The 22,215-nt window shown below is 31.4% G+C and overlaps 1 protein-coding gene across 4 annotated transcripts in view; it reads left to right on the plus strand.

The window, feature by feature from the left end:
• The window catches only part of LOC108916061 (CREB-regulated transcription coactivator 1), a 34,669-nt gene that overhangs the window by 5,992 nt on the left and 6,462 nt on the right, over nt 1–22,215 (plus strand). For 2 of the 4 annotated variants that reach the window (XM_018722254.1, XM_018722253.1), the window contains exons 2-8: nt 8,658–8,864; nt 10,760–10,890; nt 10,954–11,101; nt 13,714–13,818; nt 14,089–14,136; nt 16,440–16,556; nt 17,751–17,927. In XM_018722254.1, coding sequence (XP_018577770.1) covers nt 8,658–8,864; nt 10,760–10,890; nt 10,954–11,101; nt 13,714–13,818; nt 14,089–14,136; nt 16,440–16,556; nt 17,751–17,927 — 933 coding nt within the window. The remainder of the gene's footprint in view (nt 1–8,657; nt 8,865–10,759; nt 10,891–10,953; nt 11,102–13,713; nt 13,819–14,088; nt 14,137–16,439; nt 16,557–17,750; nt 17,928–22,215) is intronic. The other 2 variants (XM_018722255.1, XM_018722256.1) reach the window with 2 other exon arrangements.

The following is a 22,215-nucleotide window of genomic DNA, read 5'->3' on the forward strand; positions in this document are numbered from 1 at the left end:
GTATATACCAAGTTTGTTTATTTAAGAAATTACTATTAAATGAATTCAAATTCGTGATGTGGTAATTTGATGATAGTACTGGTCATACATAATAAATAATTAGGTACTTCATAAAAACTTTTTTTACAAATTTAATTATAACCAGTAATGAAAGTATAGCAAGTCAACCGTCAACCAGATGAGATAGTACTCCGTCATTTTTTTTTATTTATGGAAATATTAAGTAACACATCCTCCTGTTTCACATGAAGTGTCGTCATCTTTGGAAATTTAAATAGAACACCTTGTATATTTGTATACGGTTGAATAGAACGAAATAAATTACAACTAATTGATACATACTCATTTCACCAAGGACCATAACTAAATGTATAAAACAAGTTCTCATTGCTTCTGTTTGGAAGCGTAAAATAAGTATTTTATTTACCTACAAATAAAAATAACACCGTCTAATGTCCAGAACTTAATAAAATTTGGAGATTAAACTTAAAATGTTTTTTTTTATCTGGTGTAATATAACCCAAATTAAAATGAAGCTGACCTTGAGATGCTCGGCTACGGCTACGACGATTTTGATGGTCTAATGTTACAACTTACAATGAAATGACTACAATATTTTGGAGATTAATTGAATTCAGTACCTAAGCCTCGACCTAAGTAGACAAGGCGAAAACCTCGCATTCGTGGGAGAAATTTTCCGACTCGATCTTTTTGCATATTCAGATTCGTGAGATGTTCCTTAACATGAACCAAAATGATGCCGGCCGGAAATCTGTTGCCCATTTGTTTAAACAAACTTTTTTTAAACAAATTGTAAAAATTGTTTTTTTCATTCCGAAATGGCACATTATAGACAAAAAAGTTCCTATGCTCTATGCCTCTAAAATTGATAATTTTAAAGTTATAAACAATTTAAGTTGCTAAGCATAAGCAGCTTCAGCTTATGTTCTTTGAATTTGGCATTCTAAGTACTATTACTACTCATAAAATAATGTAAAAATTGATTATTTAAATTTCATAATTCATAATAATTTTATTTAATTAATTCAAAATTGTACGAATAGAGTGCAGAAAAAAATAAAAGGGCAATATATTTAATACTGTATATTATTATTATTATTACTTAGCAATTTAAATTGTTTATAACTTTAAAATTATCAATTTTAGAGGCATAGAGCATAGGAACTTTTTTGTTTATAATGTGCCAGAAAACCTAAAATAAAATTTTTCGGAGTCAAAAAACCAATTTTTACAATTTGTTTAAAAAAAGTTTGTTTAAACAAATGGGCACCAGCCGGCATCACCTTGATTCATATTAAGGAATCTCACGAATGCGAGGTTTTCGCCTTGTCTAAAGCTCGTATTTAGGAACTTTATTTCTGTATTTGCTGCAGTTTACGGACTTTAAAATTGTCAGAAATCAGTAATTGCCATTGTAAGAAAGATTTTGTATAAGACAGCTCCGAAAAAATGGAAAACAAAACATTTTAGTCTCGATTTTAGTACAACAAAAAATCATTAATGAATTCTACTAAGATAGGCACTGTTTACATTACAGATGTGTTATAATATAATCCATATTTGTCAACTTTTTAACTATGGTCCCATGCATTCCAATACGCAAACAAAAAACAGTACTTAGTTGCCAGTGCCACTTCATGGTCTAGTAATAGCGATTAATTAAATAAAACAGTATACCAATGCGATACACAATTATGGCGTATTCTTTTGAGTGTAGGTATTGGAAAATCGTTTATTTTTGTCTTTGCATGCATTTTTACATGGACTATTTATTGTCATTACTTCTGACTAGTGATGTTAAATTACTTGTAATTTATGAAAATGTAAATTTACTGGTAACATTTCATGTAATTTACAAATTAGCTTGTAATTTATGTAATTTATGACATTTACATTTTACGACATTTTAAAGTGTACTCAGCTTGTTTAGCTTCTCAGTACTCAGCTTCTATAAAACTAGTCCTGTAATTCAATGATTAAAAAATAATATTTGTCGATTTTTATGCAAAAAATTAAAATTTTTATTCATATAAGTAGGTAACATTCATATAAGTGCAGCAGTAAAAATAAAATAAATCAAATCTAAATACAAATATTTAGGTTTCTATTTAAAACAGCTTTCGTTTCTTTAAGCATTTGTTTTTCTGGAACATAGGCCTTTTTTGGTAGAATTAGCAGTTTTTAATTCTTGGTCGTTTATTTCTGTTTCCTTTTCTACCTCTTTCGTTCTATCTATTTCTATCAGTTCGGTCTTTGCATGGTCAACTAAATTTTAGTCAAAATTATGAACGAAAAATGCAACAACGAAAAACAAACCTTTTCAAGTGAAATATTTTGTATAACAATAACACGCATTTTTTCATTACATTTTGCCTCAAATTCTTCATTTCTTTCAGTTAATACCATATTCATATAGCTGTTGACTACATTGACAATTTATTGATGAATTAATTCGTCGCTTCATCAAGAAATTGGACAAGTGTAATGCTTGGTGCATTACACTTGTCGAATTTCTTGTCTACTGTCAAATAACTTGATGAATTTATTCATCAAGTTCTTGACGAATTAGAGCATGTTCTAATTTTCGTCAATTTCTTCGTGAAGTTCAGAAGTACCAACCCAACAGATTTCCTGCCTCAGATCAGTAATGAGGTTATGTTATTGGAATATGTAAATAATTGTGTGGCGTCGTACTAGTTTTGCATTGTTTTTACTGATTTGTTACTTACAAAAACTAATGTTTATATGATGTGTCAAAACGGTCTGTAGCAGTGTAAAACCACACTGTTTACCAATAAATTCGTGAATTAATTCATGAAGAACTTCGTCAATTTATTCATCAATAAATTGTCAATGTAAAACAGCTATAATTCGTCAAGAACTTGATGAATAAATTCATGATGTTATTTGACAGCTGATTTGATGCATTACACTTGTCCAATTTCTTGATGAAGCGATTTCATGAATTAATCTTAAATGCGTCTTCCCACGACGCGAGGTTCGGCGACCATGTCGCCCATAAGTTACGTTAGTCGTGGACGAGCTTAGAAAATATAGTACATACTATATTTTCTATGGAATGGAATTAATTTTTCAGGAAGAGGATTCAATTATTGAATAACAGCATAAAACCGACCCGATTTTAAAGCTCAGTTACTAATTTATCACTTACTATTAGGATCATTTAAGTAAAAGTTGTTTCTGACATGAACAGAGTCATATATATTTGACTGAGAGTTTTTTCTGTTATATAAGTCCATTACAGTAGTGGCAACTTTGCAGGTGGCCCCCGATAGAGCTTCGTCGAAACACACGCTGCGCATCAACACGCAGGCCCTGGGTGCGTTTCGAGGGGGCTCCCTTCCCAACGTGTCGGCGGCGGGAGCGGCGAGCGTCAAGTCTTCACCGCCACAAAGCGATTCCACCAAGGTGATTCTTTCACGAGATACGGTACGGAGGAGATATATCATGTATATGACCGGTTGGTGACGAGACTGATGCTTGGGCAAAGTACCGGCAATCCTTCTGAAATATGCCTTAAAATTAAGTGCCCATCGTGACAGGTGCAACAGGCGCCGCCGCCGTATTGTTTATAGGTTCGGTTGGAATATTTTACGGAATAAGTTGTAATAATTAAATAACACTTTATTAACTAATGACTAGGTATCCAAAGGAATTACGTACCTACTTTAGAAAGATTTCTGCGATGATAATCCTGCACGTCATTTCACATTATTGGTAAATAAAACATTATATGTACTTTCCAATTTTCTTACAATACATTATACAATGTTGGCAGTGGCTCCGCTTCGATTACAAACCTCGCTCAAATCCTGTAAACAGAGTCTGAGTGTTGTTGCCCAGTGCTCAGAAGAACGATCACCACTTCAGCGGTGAAAACTAAACAATTTGGCAACGTTGTACATGTTTACTTCGTCTAACAACAATAAAAATAGCTCCTTTTTTGTTTTACGCATTTTTCTCTGCATTGTAGGTAATATCTGCTCCAGCACTGCAAAGAAAAAAATCGTACTGGCCATTCTACCTTTTTTGTATGTTCTAAAACCACTTTAATAGGTACATATTTATATTTTATGTGGAAAACAATGTACCTACATATAGATTCTTTCTCTGTTTTACATATGAAGTATAGTGAAACCATTAATTTTAACGTATTTCATTCAGAGAAAAAAATAATGCTACTTTGCCCAAGACATTACTTGTCATATAAATTCCTAATATTACTTATGTCTGCAACCATAACATGTGCTAACACTCGCTTCATTTTGGATGTACGAGTGGTGTCTCCATATGTATCTACATAAAAAAATAAAATAACGGCTCAAAAATTATACATGTATATATTTTCTTCGTTTGCTGTGTCACGATTTTTTCATTCTTAGCGGCTTCATATATCCCCTTTTTTGTTGTCCGATTATTCGTCATTTATTTCATTCCTTTTATGGAGTAGTTTTGTGGACGGAATTCGTTGTGTTTATTTTTTGTAGTTTTATTCTTTCGCTATATGGCTCGATTGATTGCAGAAAATTGAAACAGGGAAAATAACTGATAGTTTTATGTTTTGTGCAGTCGATTGGTTGAATTATTTTGTATATGTAGAGTTGGTTAGTATAATCTAATTTTTTTACTGTAAATTATGCTTAGTGTATGCGTACATTTTTCTTCTAGAGGAAATGAACATGCACGCAAATGAGTACCTGCTACCTTCTCTATATACAGGGTGTTTCGCATAAGAACCGACACAGAGCAGGGGCATGTAGGGAACCCAAAATATGTAGATTTAACGCAACTTACCTTTATACTAAGCTGCATCCCTAACCCGTTGGCGGACTTAAAAAAATATTACTTTATTATATGGGGAATTTAATTCTAAAACTTTTCTTACTCTTGTTAGTTTTCAAAAAAAAAAAAAACACCAATAACTAATGTTACGTATTATAGCTGTTATTTAGAATCATCGAAAATTCAACAATTGTCTACGAATTTAAACGTCAAACTCAATTTTTAATATGTTTGCCGTGTGTTTTGAAAATGTCCGTTAAGTTTTCATTTAGCGAACTCGCGAAACAGGCAAGTTTTTTAGTAACATTCGAGAATGTGCTATTGCAATACCCACATTCTAGAATACTATCTACTAGAATTCTATCTCGACAAACTGGTATATCGTAAACTGTGCACCGAGTGATCAGACGTAATCTACTAAATCATGTCCAAAAAGTGCAAGAATTGTTACTGAATGATTTAGTTAAACGAGTGAATTGTCAGTTTATTTTACATCAAGGCATTAATTTTCTAAAGAAAATTTTCTTTACTGATGAAACTTGTTTTACACGAAGAGGTATTACAAATTTATGTAACTAGGTAGATATTCAATTATAATTTTTAATGGCACTATCACTTTCACAGAGCCCGTGGACTAAATATTCAACTTGAAGGCATATAAAAAAATGTAAAAACTATCCCGATAAATCAATTGTGGTTTCTCAGTTGTGAAGTATTTTATATTGATTATTTTTCGTACTGAGGACATGACATACTACCTATTCTATTGGTGTTTCTAAATTTAAAACGCGGTTTACATTATGTAGCTAAATGTAAAATTGAATCAAGAACACTTAAAACTTTAGAGACGGCAATGTTTGAAGTTTGGTGGAAAAATTATACATGAAATAGAATGAACCAGTTGAGCTCAGTTCGGTTTTGTACGAGATTATTTAATTGATATTCTCAACAAGATTTAATCTTTTTCACAACAATTCAAATTTGTTTTGTATAGGGTGGGCCGAATTCGACACTTCTGGGGGTTTCCTTATATTACCCGAAAAGATAGAAAAAATGTGGTTCGATGGCAAAAATCGCAACTTGACATTTAAGAGATAGGGGTTTTTCAATTTGGTCGTTTTCGATGATGCCCTATAACTTTTTTATTGGTGGAAATATTTGCGTTATGTAAAGAACATCTTTACACAGGTTGTACTTTTACTTTTTTTCTATTACTTCAGGAAAAAGAAGAAACCTCATAAAGTGTCAAATTTGGCCCACCTTACACACATATAAAAGTTAGCCTGTTATTTGGCACCAAGCCATTACATTTATTTATGTTTTAAACATTAAAATGCCATCAGCAGTGAAAAAGTTCACGAAGTTAGACTGTTTGAATGTGGTTTTTTTGTGTTCCATTCATGATTTCCAACAGATTTCACCAGAAATTACATCGTTATCAGTGTAAAAGCTTACTTATGATAACAGCGGTTTAACAATATTTAAGTATTTACTTTGCATTAAGTGTATATCGTTCGGGGTAATTGCTCATTTTGCTGATGCTGATAGCGAGTATTGGTGGTGTTGCAATTTGCTAAATTAATATAGGCGTTTTAGAAACCATTGAAAATAAAATTCTCTTCAAAGGTTGGTTATGTTTTTCCTTTCATTTGAAATCCTGTAAAAAATACCTATACTATCTATGTACAGGGAAGACCATGGACAAATATTTTTTTTGATTAAATGTATAGCAGCCATATCGCATCAAGCGAACCCGTCATTTTCCACCTGATCATGGAATTTGAGTTCATATAATTTAATCAAAAGTAGTCATTACCAACAGTCATACCCTTTCAAAATTATCGTTTCGAGTTTCGTTTTGACAATTTTTTTTGCACTAAACATTTTCGGAACTTTATATTAAAAAATTAATTGTGTAAAAACCATTAAAGATATTTTAATGAAATTTTCAGGACTTAATGTTTACGTTTTAATAAAAAATATAAAAAAGTTAACTTATCATATTTTTTAATTAATTTTTAAATAAACAAATGAAAATTTTGGTAAATTTACATATAAACCGTTTTCACCTGTTTTTGATTCTGTGCTCTCTCTCTCCAAACTTTTTTTAGGTGCGCCACTGTGACGACGTGTGATTTACTGTTGAATGGCATCGGTTTTGATTGTACCTGTTTTATAAGCAAAGCTATGCTGCTATTAATACTCCTTCCTTACCTTTAAAGTTTGTAAAGAATCCGGAAAATAATATTTGCCGACCTTGAATTTATCTTGAAAAAATTTCATGAACTACCTATTTTTTCGTGTTTTTAGTAATCGATCTGCGGCCTTTCAACAAATAAAGCGTAATTTTTCCACTAAAAGAAATGCGAAATGTTAATTCTGTAAGTTTGAAATGGCCACGGCGTTTTTGAAGATTCCCAATATGTCATGTTCAATGGTAATTAGTTGTTTGACGAAATTAACACTTCCCCTTTTTACATATACGTTCGGGCACCACATTAATGCAGCACATGTGACTTCATTGTGTATATTATTTTTGCCCTGCCAGCTATTCATCATTCTTAAATAAGCTGCAGATTTCCTAACCGGTTTTTATGTTGAATGTTGGTTTATTTTTCCTACAACTATTTTGAAACAAATTGTTTTTACAATAATTTTACTTTTATTTGCTTTGATCCTTGACTGGCAGGATTCGAATTTCACATTGCTTCTGGAATAATCGGTTGACTTTCTCGAAAAAGAGTTAACACAGTAAGCCTTCATTGAGATGGTTTAGGTATGTAATATGTAATTCCGAGGATAAAATTGTATTCTGTTTCTGAATATTAAACCGTTTTCACCCCCTCTCTGTTAATTGCCATCATAGTTGTGTAATTCTTTAAATTATCTACCTTACTTTTTCGTATTTATATTTTATTTAATTTAGTGCATGGGTTATTGGGAATACAAAAAGAAATGTACTTAACAGCGATAACATATTTTATTAGAATTTATTTATATTCCTTCTACATCTGGAAAACAAATGACACATATCCGCATCCGTATCGGGAACAGAGCGTGTTTTACGTTTTACAGAGACCCAGGCCATCCTTTTATTATTTCTAACAGAATAATAAACAGCGCACCATTTCCACGCTACATACAACCAGGTCCGTGAAAATATAAATCGAGTTTTTTTAATAATACACTAAATCCAAAGAAGTTTTAATATCCTCCTAACGATAACATTTTCTCGTGAATGCGAATGAAACAAGAAAGAAATATATTGTCATGTCGGGGTGGTCTATGGTCAGATGTTTGTAAAAATATTTTTCAGTGCTCGAGCTGTACAGACAAATTATAATTTGAAATGAAGTTGATAAGGAAAAATTATTTTTAATTTTTCGTCAGTTGAATGAACCCTTTGTCTTCAAGCACCAGACATTAAACTTGCATGTTTAGTAAGTAGGTATATATTTGTCTGTAATCTGGGGTAGGTACCTGCCAACAAGTTCTGCGAGACCTTGACGTATTTTAAATGTAAAAATTTTTATAAAATTTGGAAATTCTACGTGTTAGCACGTCAAGAAAATATAAAAACATTTATCACAGGATTTATGAATATTTAACAGGTAGATATTAAGTTCACCTTGGTAAAACGACTGCAAACGGTGATAGTATCATTAATTTACCTATATGGAGATTATAAAACGATACAGGTAAAAACAAAATTCTACGTTACCTTTCTATAGGTAGGTTTTGTTATGCAATCTTAGTAGGTACCCCCAAAAAACTTAGGTGAATCTTTAGCAAAATTAAAATAACCAAATTTAATTAATCGGTTTTTGTTACAGGATGAAATACCACTCGCCAACAGGGCGCCTGCATATCGAGTGGACAGTAGGAGTAGACCCCGATCGCAGGGTGGTCCCATTCGAAGGCCCCACGACCGGAGGCTGGACACGTCGCCTTATTCTAGTGGAACATATTTAAGTCCTCCGACGGATACAGGTTGGAGACGGACAAATAGTGATTCAGCTTTACACCAAACTACAATGCAGGTATTATGCGTTTGCCTGTCATTTTTATTAAATTCCACTGGTGTCGCCGCTTTGCACCGGAGTTTTCAGTAAGAAAAAAGCAGGGTGTGGTTGTAAGCCAATGTGGAAGACCCGAATTCACCATCATGAAATCTCATAGACCTGGAAATATCAGAGATGTTATCAATGTTTGTTTTATATGTTTATCAAATTGTAATAGGCAACTTGCATGAATTTTTTTTTAAGATTACGTAAATTTGTATTCTGTAACGGAATTCATTTAATGCTACAATGCTTAAAAATATGTAAAAATTCAAACTGCGTTACGTGCTCAAGAACGCGTTGTGACGTCATTTAGTGTGACCGAGAACATAACCATTCCCATGCTGATTGGACGCAACCTAATTTAAGAACGTTACGAATTAGCGCGACAGCAAATATCAGTTTAAAACATTAATTTTACCTGCCAAACTTTACTTATATAAATATGACTTAAAAATTTACCCAACTGCAAAAATATTTTTATTTATTTATTTATTTATTGATTTAGTTTATTTTGCTTATATGACATTACATGAATGTATAGCAATAGTCAATGTGATGGACAACAGTGGCCCATACAAAAATACAAATATAGATATACACACACATATAAAATGCAAACATAACAAAGTAAATTGTACTACAATTGATAAAATTCGGAAAGAGAATAAAAACATTTCTTTATTAAAAAAATTTTTAGTGTATATTTAAAGATATTCAAGTTATTACAACGCTTAATGTTACCGGGCAAGTTATTAAAAATCCTTAAGCCAATATGATCAGGTGATTTCGATATAGCAGCATATTTTGTGTAGGGCAGATGGAATCGATGCTTCTGTCTCGTATTTAAGTGATGAATATCACTATTTGTTTTAAACTTTGTTTTATTCTTATAAACGTAAATACACATTTCTAAAATATATAATGAGGCAACAGTCATGAGACCAAAATCAACAAAAAGGGTTCTGCAAGATCGTGTACTTGGAACACCGGCAATAATTGTTTTAATCACACGTTTTTGTGAAACAAAAACAGCCTGCGATAAGGTGGAGTCACCCCATAAACAAATTCCATATCGTATTCGAGATTCTATTTGAGCATAATATACGTTAATCAACTGATGTTTAGTTAGGAAGTCTTTAATGTTTTTAAAAAGAAAATTTGTGGAGTTTAATAAACTGACTAAATTTTTACAATGTGGCTTTTACACGATATTAGTAAAAAAGAATATTCATGTCTGAATACTAAATAAACTTTACTTTGGTAATTGACCAATTTGGAATTTAGAGAAAATTCCATTATTTATTTTATTTTAAAATTAAAGAAAAATACTTATATTTTAAAAAATATGTACATGAGGATTTATTGCTAAATTCAACTAGCTTCTGAAATAAAGACAATATTAAAGAAATAATTGAAAAATATCAATCAGTTTTTGATTTATTTTTAAGGAAGTACTTTTATTTTTAACTTCTTAATAATTTAATTTAATATTTGCTGATTTTGTGTAATATTATCAATTAACACTATTTGAATTTAGCTGAAAATTCCACGTTTTTCAAAAATTTATTTTCTTTTAATTTTAGCTGATTAAAATGTAAAATTTTTCTAAATAAAAAATCTTGTATGTATATCTATATTTGCCCTTATTTGATATGCAGACAGGCAAAAATTGTTTGAAGAAAAAAATTTTTGTATTTGGTGCAAATTTTACCACGGCCATGCATAATTTCATAATAATCAAGCTTACAATTAGTTAAATATTTTACGTGGGAGATATTCACTAGAAATAGTGAAATTTTTAAAATGTGCTGTGTCATATGAGAAATCAAAATTTAGTATACACCCTGATGAAGGAATTTTTTGTCTTTTAGGGTATGGTTGATAGAAATAATGACGGCTCCAACAGAGGCTGGAATATACCCATAATGAATGGTCCAGATAGGCACCTTGATGGACGACCGAAATCAAGTTGTGACATACCTTCTCGAGTACCTGGCATCAGGTAACGTTCACATTTTATAACGAAATCATCTTGTCCTAATCGATATGTTTTATCAATTTTCAGCATACACACCTCAATACACGACTCTAGTATGATACAAATACCTATCGGTAATAATACAGGTTCTCTACCCGACTTGACAAATGTCGATTTTTCATCTCCAATACACGCACCTCTCGATCAAGATCACGATAGTTCTCCCTATAGTTCTGTAAGTACCTACTTAAAAAACGCTTTTTGGAATTAGGATCGTTTGCATTTGTTTTTATGTGGGTTGAAAAGCTACACATTTTAAGGACGTTCGGTAGAGATAAAACCCTCCAATGAATTTTTTTGAAATTTTGACCAGACGTTCTTATTGTTACAATAAACCTGTCAAAATTTCAAGAGGTTCATCTGTTTCGTTTTCGAGATATTGAATTTCAAAATTCAGTCATTTTAACACGGTTGCTTATGGAAAAACTGATAAAAACTCGGTTTTAAGAAAATTGGCCTACTGAATTTCGCCGATTTTTTGAATTTTTACAAGTACATCTTTCACGGAAAACACCTTTTTTGAAAGTTCCTTTCTCATTCTTCGTAGTTTGGAGGTTATACTGTTTGGCTTTGGGCATTTTTACGAATGAAATCTACGAATATAAATACAATTGTCACAAGTCTTTTTAATTATTTATTTATTCATTTTTATTACATTTTTATAACAAATAAAAGTCAAATACTTACAGCTTTATCACCTGATGCGTGTACAGGAACACTCACACATTGAAGACCCGTACGGCGTTGTCAAGTCTTCACTCATCGCTAGTTTCCCCTTGCCCCACAAATGTTTCCCCCTGCTATCTCTACCGAACGTCCTTAATTGTTCAAATTCTGTGTAGTTAAATAGACTTGGATGAATGGAAAGTGACAGATTGTCACAGAAGGCAGTGAGTGGTTAATAAAATGTTACAGCATTTTGACTTGCTTGCACTTTCGCACTGAGTATATCTTTGTCCTCTACTATAAAAATATTTTCATTTCAGATTGAGTGCAAAAGTGCCAATAAGTCAAAAATGCTGTTAGATAATAAGAGAAAATGTATCGTACATTATTTCATTTCATAATGTTATGTCAAACCTTAAAAAAATTTTTGTAATACTTGGAAAGCCTAGAAAAGGTAAATAAACGCTACTTATTATATTTTCTATCACACATTGGATATGTGTTCAAAACTGTTTATGTTATGGGTGACCCAGAAAATAGTCATCATACAGTAACCACAGTTTCCTGACGTTAAAACAGTTGAATTTAATTCATCTTGACTTAGTTCAAACATCATTTAAAGGTTGTAGGATTTTAAAGTCTTACGTTTGTTATGGTTTTTTTTTTGTAAGCGTGCAGGATGCAATAAAAATTATGTTAAAACATTTTATTTTCAGATCCCGTGGCGTTAGAGGATATTTGAAAATATTTTCTCTGCCATGGATCTTTTAAGGAAAACGACAGAATTTCTAAATTATTTATCAATTCCATAAAAAAATATGTATCTTCCGTGAACTTCTCTTAAAATCCTAAGATTCTGAGTAAAAAAGGAATTCCATTTGCTGCTCTGAAAAATTTATATCCTGAAAACTTAGGATTGATCCTTTTCTTTAAAGGAACAAAAGGAATTGATATATATATATAGATGCTACAATTTTTCATTTCCCAAATATACAGTTACAAATTTTCTCTAACTAAAAATTTAATAAATTTGAGACTAATTGATAAAGCATTTTTTGAGAGATCATTCAGAAATTCAGTTGTTGTGGAGGTTACACATTTTCCGTACGCCATTGATGCAGCATTTCTGTGGTGTGTTTTATGTATATATTTTATTTACGGCTCTTGCACTTAATTTTGAAGGTATTAAGTTAATTCAAATATTGAAAAATTTTTCATAAACATCCTATCATCAAATGAAGTCAAATAATGTATTTTCATATCATAGTATAAGTGTATTTAATTAATAATATTTAGACAAATCATTTTTAATTTATATTGTAGATTGATTACTAGCTCTTTAGTAGGTATTCTAGTGTAATTCAATGCTAGTCAGGACGTGTAGTCCGTAGAGTAGTCGTTTCCTGCAATATCATCAGTTAAGAATTTTGTACCTACATGAGGTTAAATATCTCTGCATAGGTACTTAGATTTTTAGTGTTGAAGAAAATTGTTTGATTTTAGATAGGATTTTTAGGAAAGTTCTTTGAATTAGCTTACTACCTTTCAAATTATGTAAATATGATATTTATTGCTTCCCAGTCCTTTATATCTTGTAATAAATTTGAATCTCCTCAAGTTGGTTCTTAGATATTAATGTAAAACCATTTCAAAAGTAAAATTTTATCTCCCTGTGACTTACAAACAATGCAGGTGTTACCTTTGAATTATGAGTGGTTACTGTCACTGCTAGGCAATGCTTACTGGCATAAAACATTACTTTATATCTACTGGCAGAGAGCTACCTGCTAAGCTGTGAAATAGAATTTTTTAACTTATGGTATTGTGGTAAACAACTACTCTGCATATGGCATACCGATCAGAACTAATGTCTGAAACTAGTTCTTATTTGAGATATTGCGGGTATAATTCAATCGGGGATAATGATCGTGGTTTTAGTCCAAAGTGTATTTGTCTTTTACAATATCATCAGTTAAAAATAGTAAATAATTATGTTTATATGATTCAGTTATTTAGTTATTTTGAATGGTACAATTTGTTCTGTCTAATGAATTTTTATTATGAGAATCCTAAAAATATGTAGTCCCGCTTAACACCTATCTAGTGTGTTATCTATTCCAGAGTCCTGTAAATACCAGTCCATCTACGTTATCTCCCACAAGTATACCCCAAGGGGTGCGACCATCGGGTCGATTTCAATTCACGCCAGTTTCTCATGCACATTCGGTATGTTAGCCCACGTTTTAACTCGTGTAAGATTATTAGCTACGTATAAAATTCCAAAAACTAATTCAGCATAAAGTAATTAATTTTTATGTATTGCTTAGGTGTACAATGTGGAATAAAAATATCATAATTACGTTTATGTGTGAAGTTTTTGGAATAGCTGCTGAGAGCTTATTTTTTGCTTTCTGTGTTTTCTGTTGTATTTTTTTGCACGTTTTGTTCTTTTAATTTTTGAGATTATTTTGCATGGTTTTTATAACATTGTTGCAGAATCATTTATCAGTTCCACATAGGTACCAACATCAACACCTTAGGAAGGTTTGTACTTTTTTTTTATTTTGCATATTTGCGTAACAATAGTAATTACATTGTTTGAGAAGCATGATATATATACAGGGTGATCCATTAACGGTATCGAACGGCTGTATATAGAAAACTAGACGTGCCACGATTATGGGGTAAAAAATCTATTAACAAATACGATCAAAAGAAATTGATTTAAAATATTTTCAAGTTTGTAACTTCACCGCTAGGGGGCGCAACTGCTATAGTGTTACAGAAAATAGTCGGTTTTTCGAAATTTCGCTTATATAACCTAAGTTGCAAATACATTTTTTAGATACACTGTTAAACCCTTCACACAAGTTTTGTTTGAACTTTTTTTTTTGTTATTACGATAGCAACGTCAGTATGAAGGAAGCTATCTTGAAATTTTTAAATTGTCATAACTTCTAAATGCCTTAATCGATTTCAAGAAACGACGGCTCATTTTAAAGAACTATTAATAAAATTTATATTTATGATATACAAATAAAAATATTATTTTCCTGCACAACGATAGACGACGCTAATGAGAAGAGTTTTGTAATGGCCTCTGTTTACTAAAAAAATTAAATGCAACGATATAGGTTTCTTTTCATGTATTGATAGACCATTCATTATGGAAAACAAATACACAAACCGGAGGTCGATATCTTTTTTCACTTTCAAGTTTTTGCTAAAATAGTGAAATTGTGCTAGAGCATCCTTCTGTATTTAGTTCTCTAAATAACATTGACATAATCTAAGCCAAAATTAAATTGTAAAAATATACCCTTAAAAATAATTATTGCTTTATTTTGAAATTTTTTTGATAACTGAAATATTTCATTTTTTTATTAATTCCAGATACCTACCTGAGTAGTTATAAAGATTATTGTTTCCATAAGGAAGGAGGCTTTGTCCTATGAAGATAGACAAATAAAAAGTTGTGTCAAACAGTATGTGACAGCTTCGTGCAAATTTCCTGTGAGAAAAGTACTTGTGTTCCATATAAAATTCCCAGGTCTCTAACTAATTCCCTTAGACTTATCTGGGGATTTACATGGACACAAGCCAACATATTAATAATATTATCTTCCGTTCTTGCATGGCGATGTCGTCTTACAGAATGTAGTGGCTTCTGGATAAACGCTGAAATACTTCTCTGGACTAGCGTATTCTATGAGGGTATCGCAAAGCGTATTCTCTTGAAGCTATAACGGCATTTTTCAAACATTGAAAATAAACTACCAACATATCGTACGCTTCCACATTCGTAAAAGGCATTTTCCTTGTTCACAAGTACTTTTTCAACACAAGTAACACTAATTTTGCTAAAATTTCAAAATAAGAATAATTCTTTTTAAGGACAAAATTGGTATAGTTTTACAATTTAATTTTGGCTTGGATTATGTCGATGTTACTTGAGAGAACTAAATAAAGCAGGATGTTCTAGCACAATCTCACTATTTTAGCAATAACTTGAAAAGGAAAAAAGATATCGACCTTCGGTTTGTGTTTTCCATAATGAATGGTCTATCTAGCCATGAAAAAAAACCTATATGTTTGCATTTAATTTTCTTATTAAACGGAGACAATTACAAAATTTTTCTCATTGGCGTCGTCTACCATTGTGCAGGAAAATAATATTTTTATTCCTATATCATAAAAATAAATTTTATTAATAGTTGATTAAAATGAGCCATCGTTTATTGAAATCGATTAGGGCATTTAGAAGTTATGACAATATAAAAATTTCAAGATAGCGTCCTTCATCCTGACGTTGCTATGGTAATAACAAAAAAAAAAGTTCAGACAAAACTTGTGAAGGGTTTAACAGTGTATCTAAAAAATATATTTGCAACTTAGGTAATATAAGCGAAATTTCGAAAAACTGACAATTTTCTGTAACACTGGCAGTTGCGCCCCGTAGCGGTGAAGTTACAAACTTGAAAATATTTTAAATCAATTTCTTTTGGTCGTATTTGTTAATAAATTTTTTACTCTGTAATCGCAGCACGTCTAGTTTTCTTATATACAGCCGTTCGATACCGTTAATGGATCACCCTGTATATATATTTTTTATTTAATGTAGAGAATTGTATGTACCTTTTTTATTTTACAAGTAAATGAAACAATATTTAAATTTCTATAAATTTTTAGTACTTTTATGAAAATGCATCAAGTGAAATATTTAAATATGAAAAAAATTATTACTACATTTTTCCAGATATGCATGAGAAATGTACAACAGTTTTCTTTTAAATAATGCTACGGTCTTAATGATTTTAATTGAATATATTTGATTTTGCACTTTTCAGAATATCCCATTAGATAAAAATGTAGTTAACTTAGTGGATGGTACCGAATTCACGCAATTGCAAGGGATGACGGGCATGTATCAACAACAGTGTCCTCCTACCTCGCCTTCACCTACAGTGAGTAAAGTTAACAGATACTATCAAATCATTTACATTTACATTTTTATAAATTTATAGAACATGTCTCAACAGAATAATATTAGTACTAAATAATAATGCTAAAATATAAAAGTTGTTTTGCAAATGAAAAGATGCCATTTTTAACTATCCTACTTAAAGCAGACAGAAATTTTAAAAATAAGTAAACTTTTATTTTAAAAATATAAAAATAGCCTGGTAGAACAATTTCCGGGTTGGTTGCCATGGCGTTGGGTTAAGTTCCTTGACATTTCAAGAGACATATCGCTCTCTTCCTCAAAAGTAACACTGAAAGTTTTCGAGTTTTTGAAAAGAACGATATGTCTCTCGAAACGTCAAGAAACCTAAACCGACGACGTGGCAACTGGCCCCAAAATTGTTCTACCATCTTTAGCCCGGTATCTACAGGATTTGAGAGGAAACCACGCCATTAGTTGTGAATGTTGATTAGTCGGTGAATAAAATATTGTGATGAAAGAATCTGTTTTCAATCAGTTTCGCACCCATTGTTAAACAAAAGTGCAAGCGACAACCATCATCTCCATCGAGCAATTTATGATTAAACACTAGTTTGAATGGCTAGATTTTGTTGTATACTAAATTTTTTTGAATATGAGATCTGCTAATATATCTATGTTTTCTGACCTTTTTCCAAGTGACTTCTTTGTATTGTCTTGTAAAGTCCATAACTACAACAGTAGCAGCATCGTTATCATTGTATTCTTTTTTAATCTTTTCTTTTTAATATTCTTTACATCACTAGTGGTATCGAATTTTGTAATTAGCTTGCAAACTGCTCTACGAGTTACAGTTACATTTGGATACTTTTCATTAAAAATTTGTGTTAAATTTCGTTATGAAACATTACCGAGTCCATAAAATTTTACAAGATAAATTCGTGGCTCCAGGGTGAGCATTATTAATAAAAATTATTGGGTGCGCAATTGATAAAAATAAATATATTGTCTTTATGGATAAGAAAATATCCATAGTAATTACCACGGTATGTTGTATAAAAGTAGTCCTTGACTGATATTTTTAACATAGACTTCCTTTATCTAGGCTTTTTTCCACAGGTGGTAAAATACCAATAAATAGAGAAAACACTAAAACTATGTCATATAAATAACTTAATAAGTTAAAATTTGTCAAAAATATAACATTCGTTTAAAGTTACAGCAAACAGCTGGCTACAGAAGTCCAAGACCGAGCCCACAGTCGTCCCCGAGCCCCGGCGATTGTCATTCTGCGCCTTGCAGTCCTGGGGCTCCGAGTCCGTTGCCCAACAACTACAACATATTCAACCAGCACCAGGTTAACTTTCAGCAGCATTTCGAGCAGTTGTCCATGGTAAGTTCCTTGGTGCGATGAGAGGGATGCAATTATTAACATCAGCATCATTGTCACTCGAACACCTAGACATTGACATTGTGGCATTCTTCATGTAAATTTCATTGAAAGATAGGGAGAGAAATAACAAACATGAGGTTTGGTTTGATGATGTAGATACACGGTTGATACGGTGATTTGAATCTAATGAATATTTCAGGTAGTTTCTGGCTGGTGTTCGATGCCAATGCCAGCACTCATGTCAAACATCCGGAGGACTTTCATGTTTGCCTGATTTGTTTTCATAATAATAAGCAGGAAAAAATTGAAACGTATATCTATTCACAACTGCCTCCAGAAAAAAATGTTCCGTCATTATTAACCGTTTATTAGCTAATGGGCATAGTAGTATTCAGTTGTCTAGAAAAGCTTAAACATTTCTAACATATTATTATTTGTTTGCTATCAGGGAGTGGTAAGTCATGTTTGTTATGCAATATCATGTTCACTAAATCTCAAACTAACAACCCTCAAAAAGCTGAAACACATTTTGAGTTTTGCAAAATTTCTTAAATAATAGAAGGCAGGGTGTAAAAAACAACATATCTTTGTACAGGGCGAGATAAATTTGGCACTTTTGGAGTGATAGATGACAAAAAGTAGTTCAAACATCTCAGAAGCGGAAACTATACTTCAATATCTTGATTTATTCAATATAAAGTTAAGTGTGTTGTGGATCTATACGATATATCGATGAAACAAATTTATAACATATTGACTTGTATCATAAAACAGTTGAATTACAAATAATTTATGATATACGTAGGAAAAAGATTCCATTTATAATAACATAATTTCCAAGGAATTTTGCATAGATTTCAAACATCGAAATAATGTATATAGTTGAAACTTGTGTTACAAATGTTCATGAAAGATGTAGTAAATTTATAACGGGCAAAATGTGTCCTGCATAGATTCAATTTATTTTCTTACTGGCAGTCAATATTAATATTCCTAGCAACATAATAAAGCGAGTCTCACTGTCTTATATAAGTAGTAATATTTACATAATAACAAATTGCAGTAATCTTCAACAAACAGAATAAAAAATCCTTTTATGAAGATACGAAACTTTCACAAATGAAAAAGTTGTTCGTCATCATGGGAATATGTACAAAAAATGAAAAATGCACCATGACAGCTTAGCTACTTTTTGGCTATCTACAAAATACAAAAAATTTATCCTGAAAAATGTCAAATTTAATTCTCCTTTTATATGAGAAAATTGGGATTTTACTAAACTGTACTTATTTGTATGTGTATTGTTTTAATTTTTTTGAATTCAAATAGTTAATATTATCAGTAGTATCCTGGGGTTATTATTAAAATTACGAACTTATTTCCTAAGAATTATTTGGCAAAATTTGTTATTACATTTGTAAATAAAATATCAATAATCTTCAAATCTTTGATTTGATAAAAGTATTTTATCGGTTTCGAAAAGTAAAACAAATATTGTTTTGCAAAATATTTTTATTTAAACTAGATTTTTGTATTAAATAAACAGACATAAATTGTGTTTCGGCATTTAATCCTACCTCATGTCATAACCAGTCTGTTTGAGGCTGACAGCTTTGTACTTACTCCTCCAATAGAAGTAATAAAGGACTGAACGCAAATTAATGATTCACATGATAGAGTTCAGGGACAAGAAGCTCCTAACAGAACCGCACTACGTAAATATAATAAATCCACAGAAAATATGTTGCAACACAATATATTTCGTATTAATATTTCATCAAAGACATACTATTTACCACTAAAAAACTGACTCCCACTTAAATCTACATCCAGTGTAGTATATAATAGCTGTTTTACATTGACAATTTATTGGTCAATTATTCATGAAGTCGCTTTATCAAGAAATTGGACAAGTGTAATGCACCGAATCAGCTGTCAAATAACTTGATTAATTTATTCATCAAGTTCTTGACGAATTAGAGCATGTTCTAATTTTCGTCAATTTCTTCGTGAAGTTTAGGAGTACCAACCCAACAGATTTCCTGCCTCAGATCAGTAATGAGGTTATGTTATTGGAATATGTGAAATAATTGTGTGGCGTGCTAGTTTTGCATTGTTTTTACTGATTTATTACTTACAAAAACTAATATTTATATAATATGTGTCAGAACGGTACCGCTGTTGTATCACTACAATTATGAGTGGAAAGGTGACATTTTTGAAATTTATTTGCTTTGATTTATTGGTAGAACTGATTCATACGTCAAAAAACTTGACAAAGTCTGTAGCAGTGTAAAACCACACTGTTTACCAATAAATTCGTGAATTAATTCATGAAGAACTTCGTCAATTTATTCATCAATAAATTGTCAATGTAAAACAGCTATCAGTAATACGTTCAAGGAAAATAACCATTCAAAGTTTACTGCCGTCAAAGGACTGTTTAAGGAAGTGGAACTCGTGAACTGTAGACTGTACAATGATCAAATTTTGGTAGCATAAAGTTAACTTAAATTTAAGGCTAAAAACACAAAGGTGGTAAACAGATTTATGTTTGTTTTGAATAGTAAAAAACATTTAAATTAAGTACGATTCTGTTAAGAGCAGCTCCTCCAAATCCTGATTATATTAGCTGATATGGAAATGAGGAAAATCTTCTGCTTGTCTAAAATGTGTGATCTTCAGAAAACTAGATTTTCTTTGTTTGCTTTCCAGTGTTTCAGAAACGTTGTGTTAACATAATATTATAACATTCATCAATTTATCTGAGAACTGTGATGTTGTCAATGATTTGATGGTTTCTATCTGTGCAGTCAGTTTTGTAAAAAATGATGAAATCATTTCAAGCGACTCTATTAGTATTCCGATTATAAGAACAAAGAGAAGTAAGTACTCCCATTACTAGGTCCCCATCCTTCCGTCATAACACTTCATCATACATATATATGTGCAATGGATGACACTCATAGCTAGGTAACGGTAGATAGGACTAATCGTTGATCGTCGACTGTCGCCAGCCATTCAGTGTTTGTTGCGCTGTTTAATTGAAACAATTTTCACTTCACACAAAATAATCCTATGCAGATTAGGTGTAGATGTTATGTGTGTTAGCAAAAAACATATGTGTTAACAGAAAGCTTTGAGGTAATTCAGGAAGCTTTAGAATTGTAAAATAAACTACAAGATTGAAGACGAGCTCTTTATATGTCGAAAAACAGTTATCCTGAAAAACATTTATAATTGTATTAAATATTTTTTGGATCGAAATAGAACTAGCAATAGTGCCATTTCCCGTTACCTTCCACTTTAATAGTAATACACATTCAGATTAGGTGCATTTAATGCAGTTCTTAATAAACGGCTTCGCATGTTTTGTTGCCCCTTTGAGCACTGTTAAAAAATACAAACCAAATTATTCCAGGGTGTTTCAGAACATACTGTAAATTCTAGATGTGATAGGGTATTGCAAAATAACATCTTTTAGATCAGGGCTTTGAAGTAATTTTTTTTAATGGAATTATGTCAACATCGAAAAATTATTATATTATAATCAACGTATCTATACGTACTGAGATTTGGTGGGCCAAAATTTTAAAAGTCCCTGTACAATCCGATCTGATAAATTATATGGAACGTTTGTTATGTGAATATTATAGGTTGTACATTATTTTATGATATACTTTAACTCTTCACAAAAAATCTTTTATCATTTTTTAGAAAAATTACAAAAGTTGAGTCAGGTTTTATACTTGTATTTCTTGCTTTGATATACATGTACTTAATTTTTACAAAAAATAAAATAATAAGCTTATTAAAAAAAATTAATAACGGTAAATTTTATGAAACAAAAAGTTAAGACGAAGTAAATGCTGTGAAAGACTCGGAAGAATAATTAACTAATATGTTTAACGAATTTAAAATTCATCCTGAACCAATGAAAAGAACAATGTTTGCCTTAGAAAAAAAAAATATATATATGTTAAATGAGAGAGGGTTTTTACCCCGAATAAATACCACTTAGGTCCTTTTACAATACCTATTTTATTTTACAACTACGTCACATTTAATTTACTCCGCCCCATTACGTCTCTCTACGTCGACTAGTGTTTCTCCCCACTTTTCTAGTCGATCTCGTCCGCCTGCCATCGAGTGGTTTCGTAGCAGTTGCGTAGTCGCAGATCGCAGATGCCTTAAGTAGGAAGATAGTCCGCAGTAGGGATCATGTAAGGGTTTAAGAACCCCTAAAGTACACCACCGTTAACATATATATAATTTTTATAGATTTTTA

The sequence above is a fragment of the Anoplophora glabripennis genome, unplaced genomic scaffold (assembly GCF_000390285.2).
Source record: "Anoplophora glabripennis isolate ALB-LARVAE unplaced genomic scaffold, Agla_2.0 scaffold1134, whole genome shotgun sequence".
Lineage (NCBI taxonomy): Eukaryota > Metazoa > Arthropoda > Insecta > Coleoptera > Cerambycidae > Anoplophora > Anoplophora glabripennis.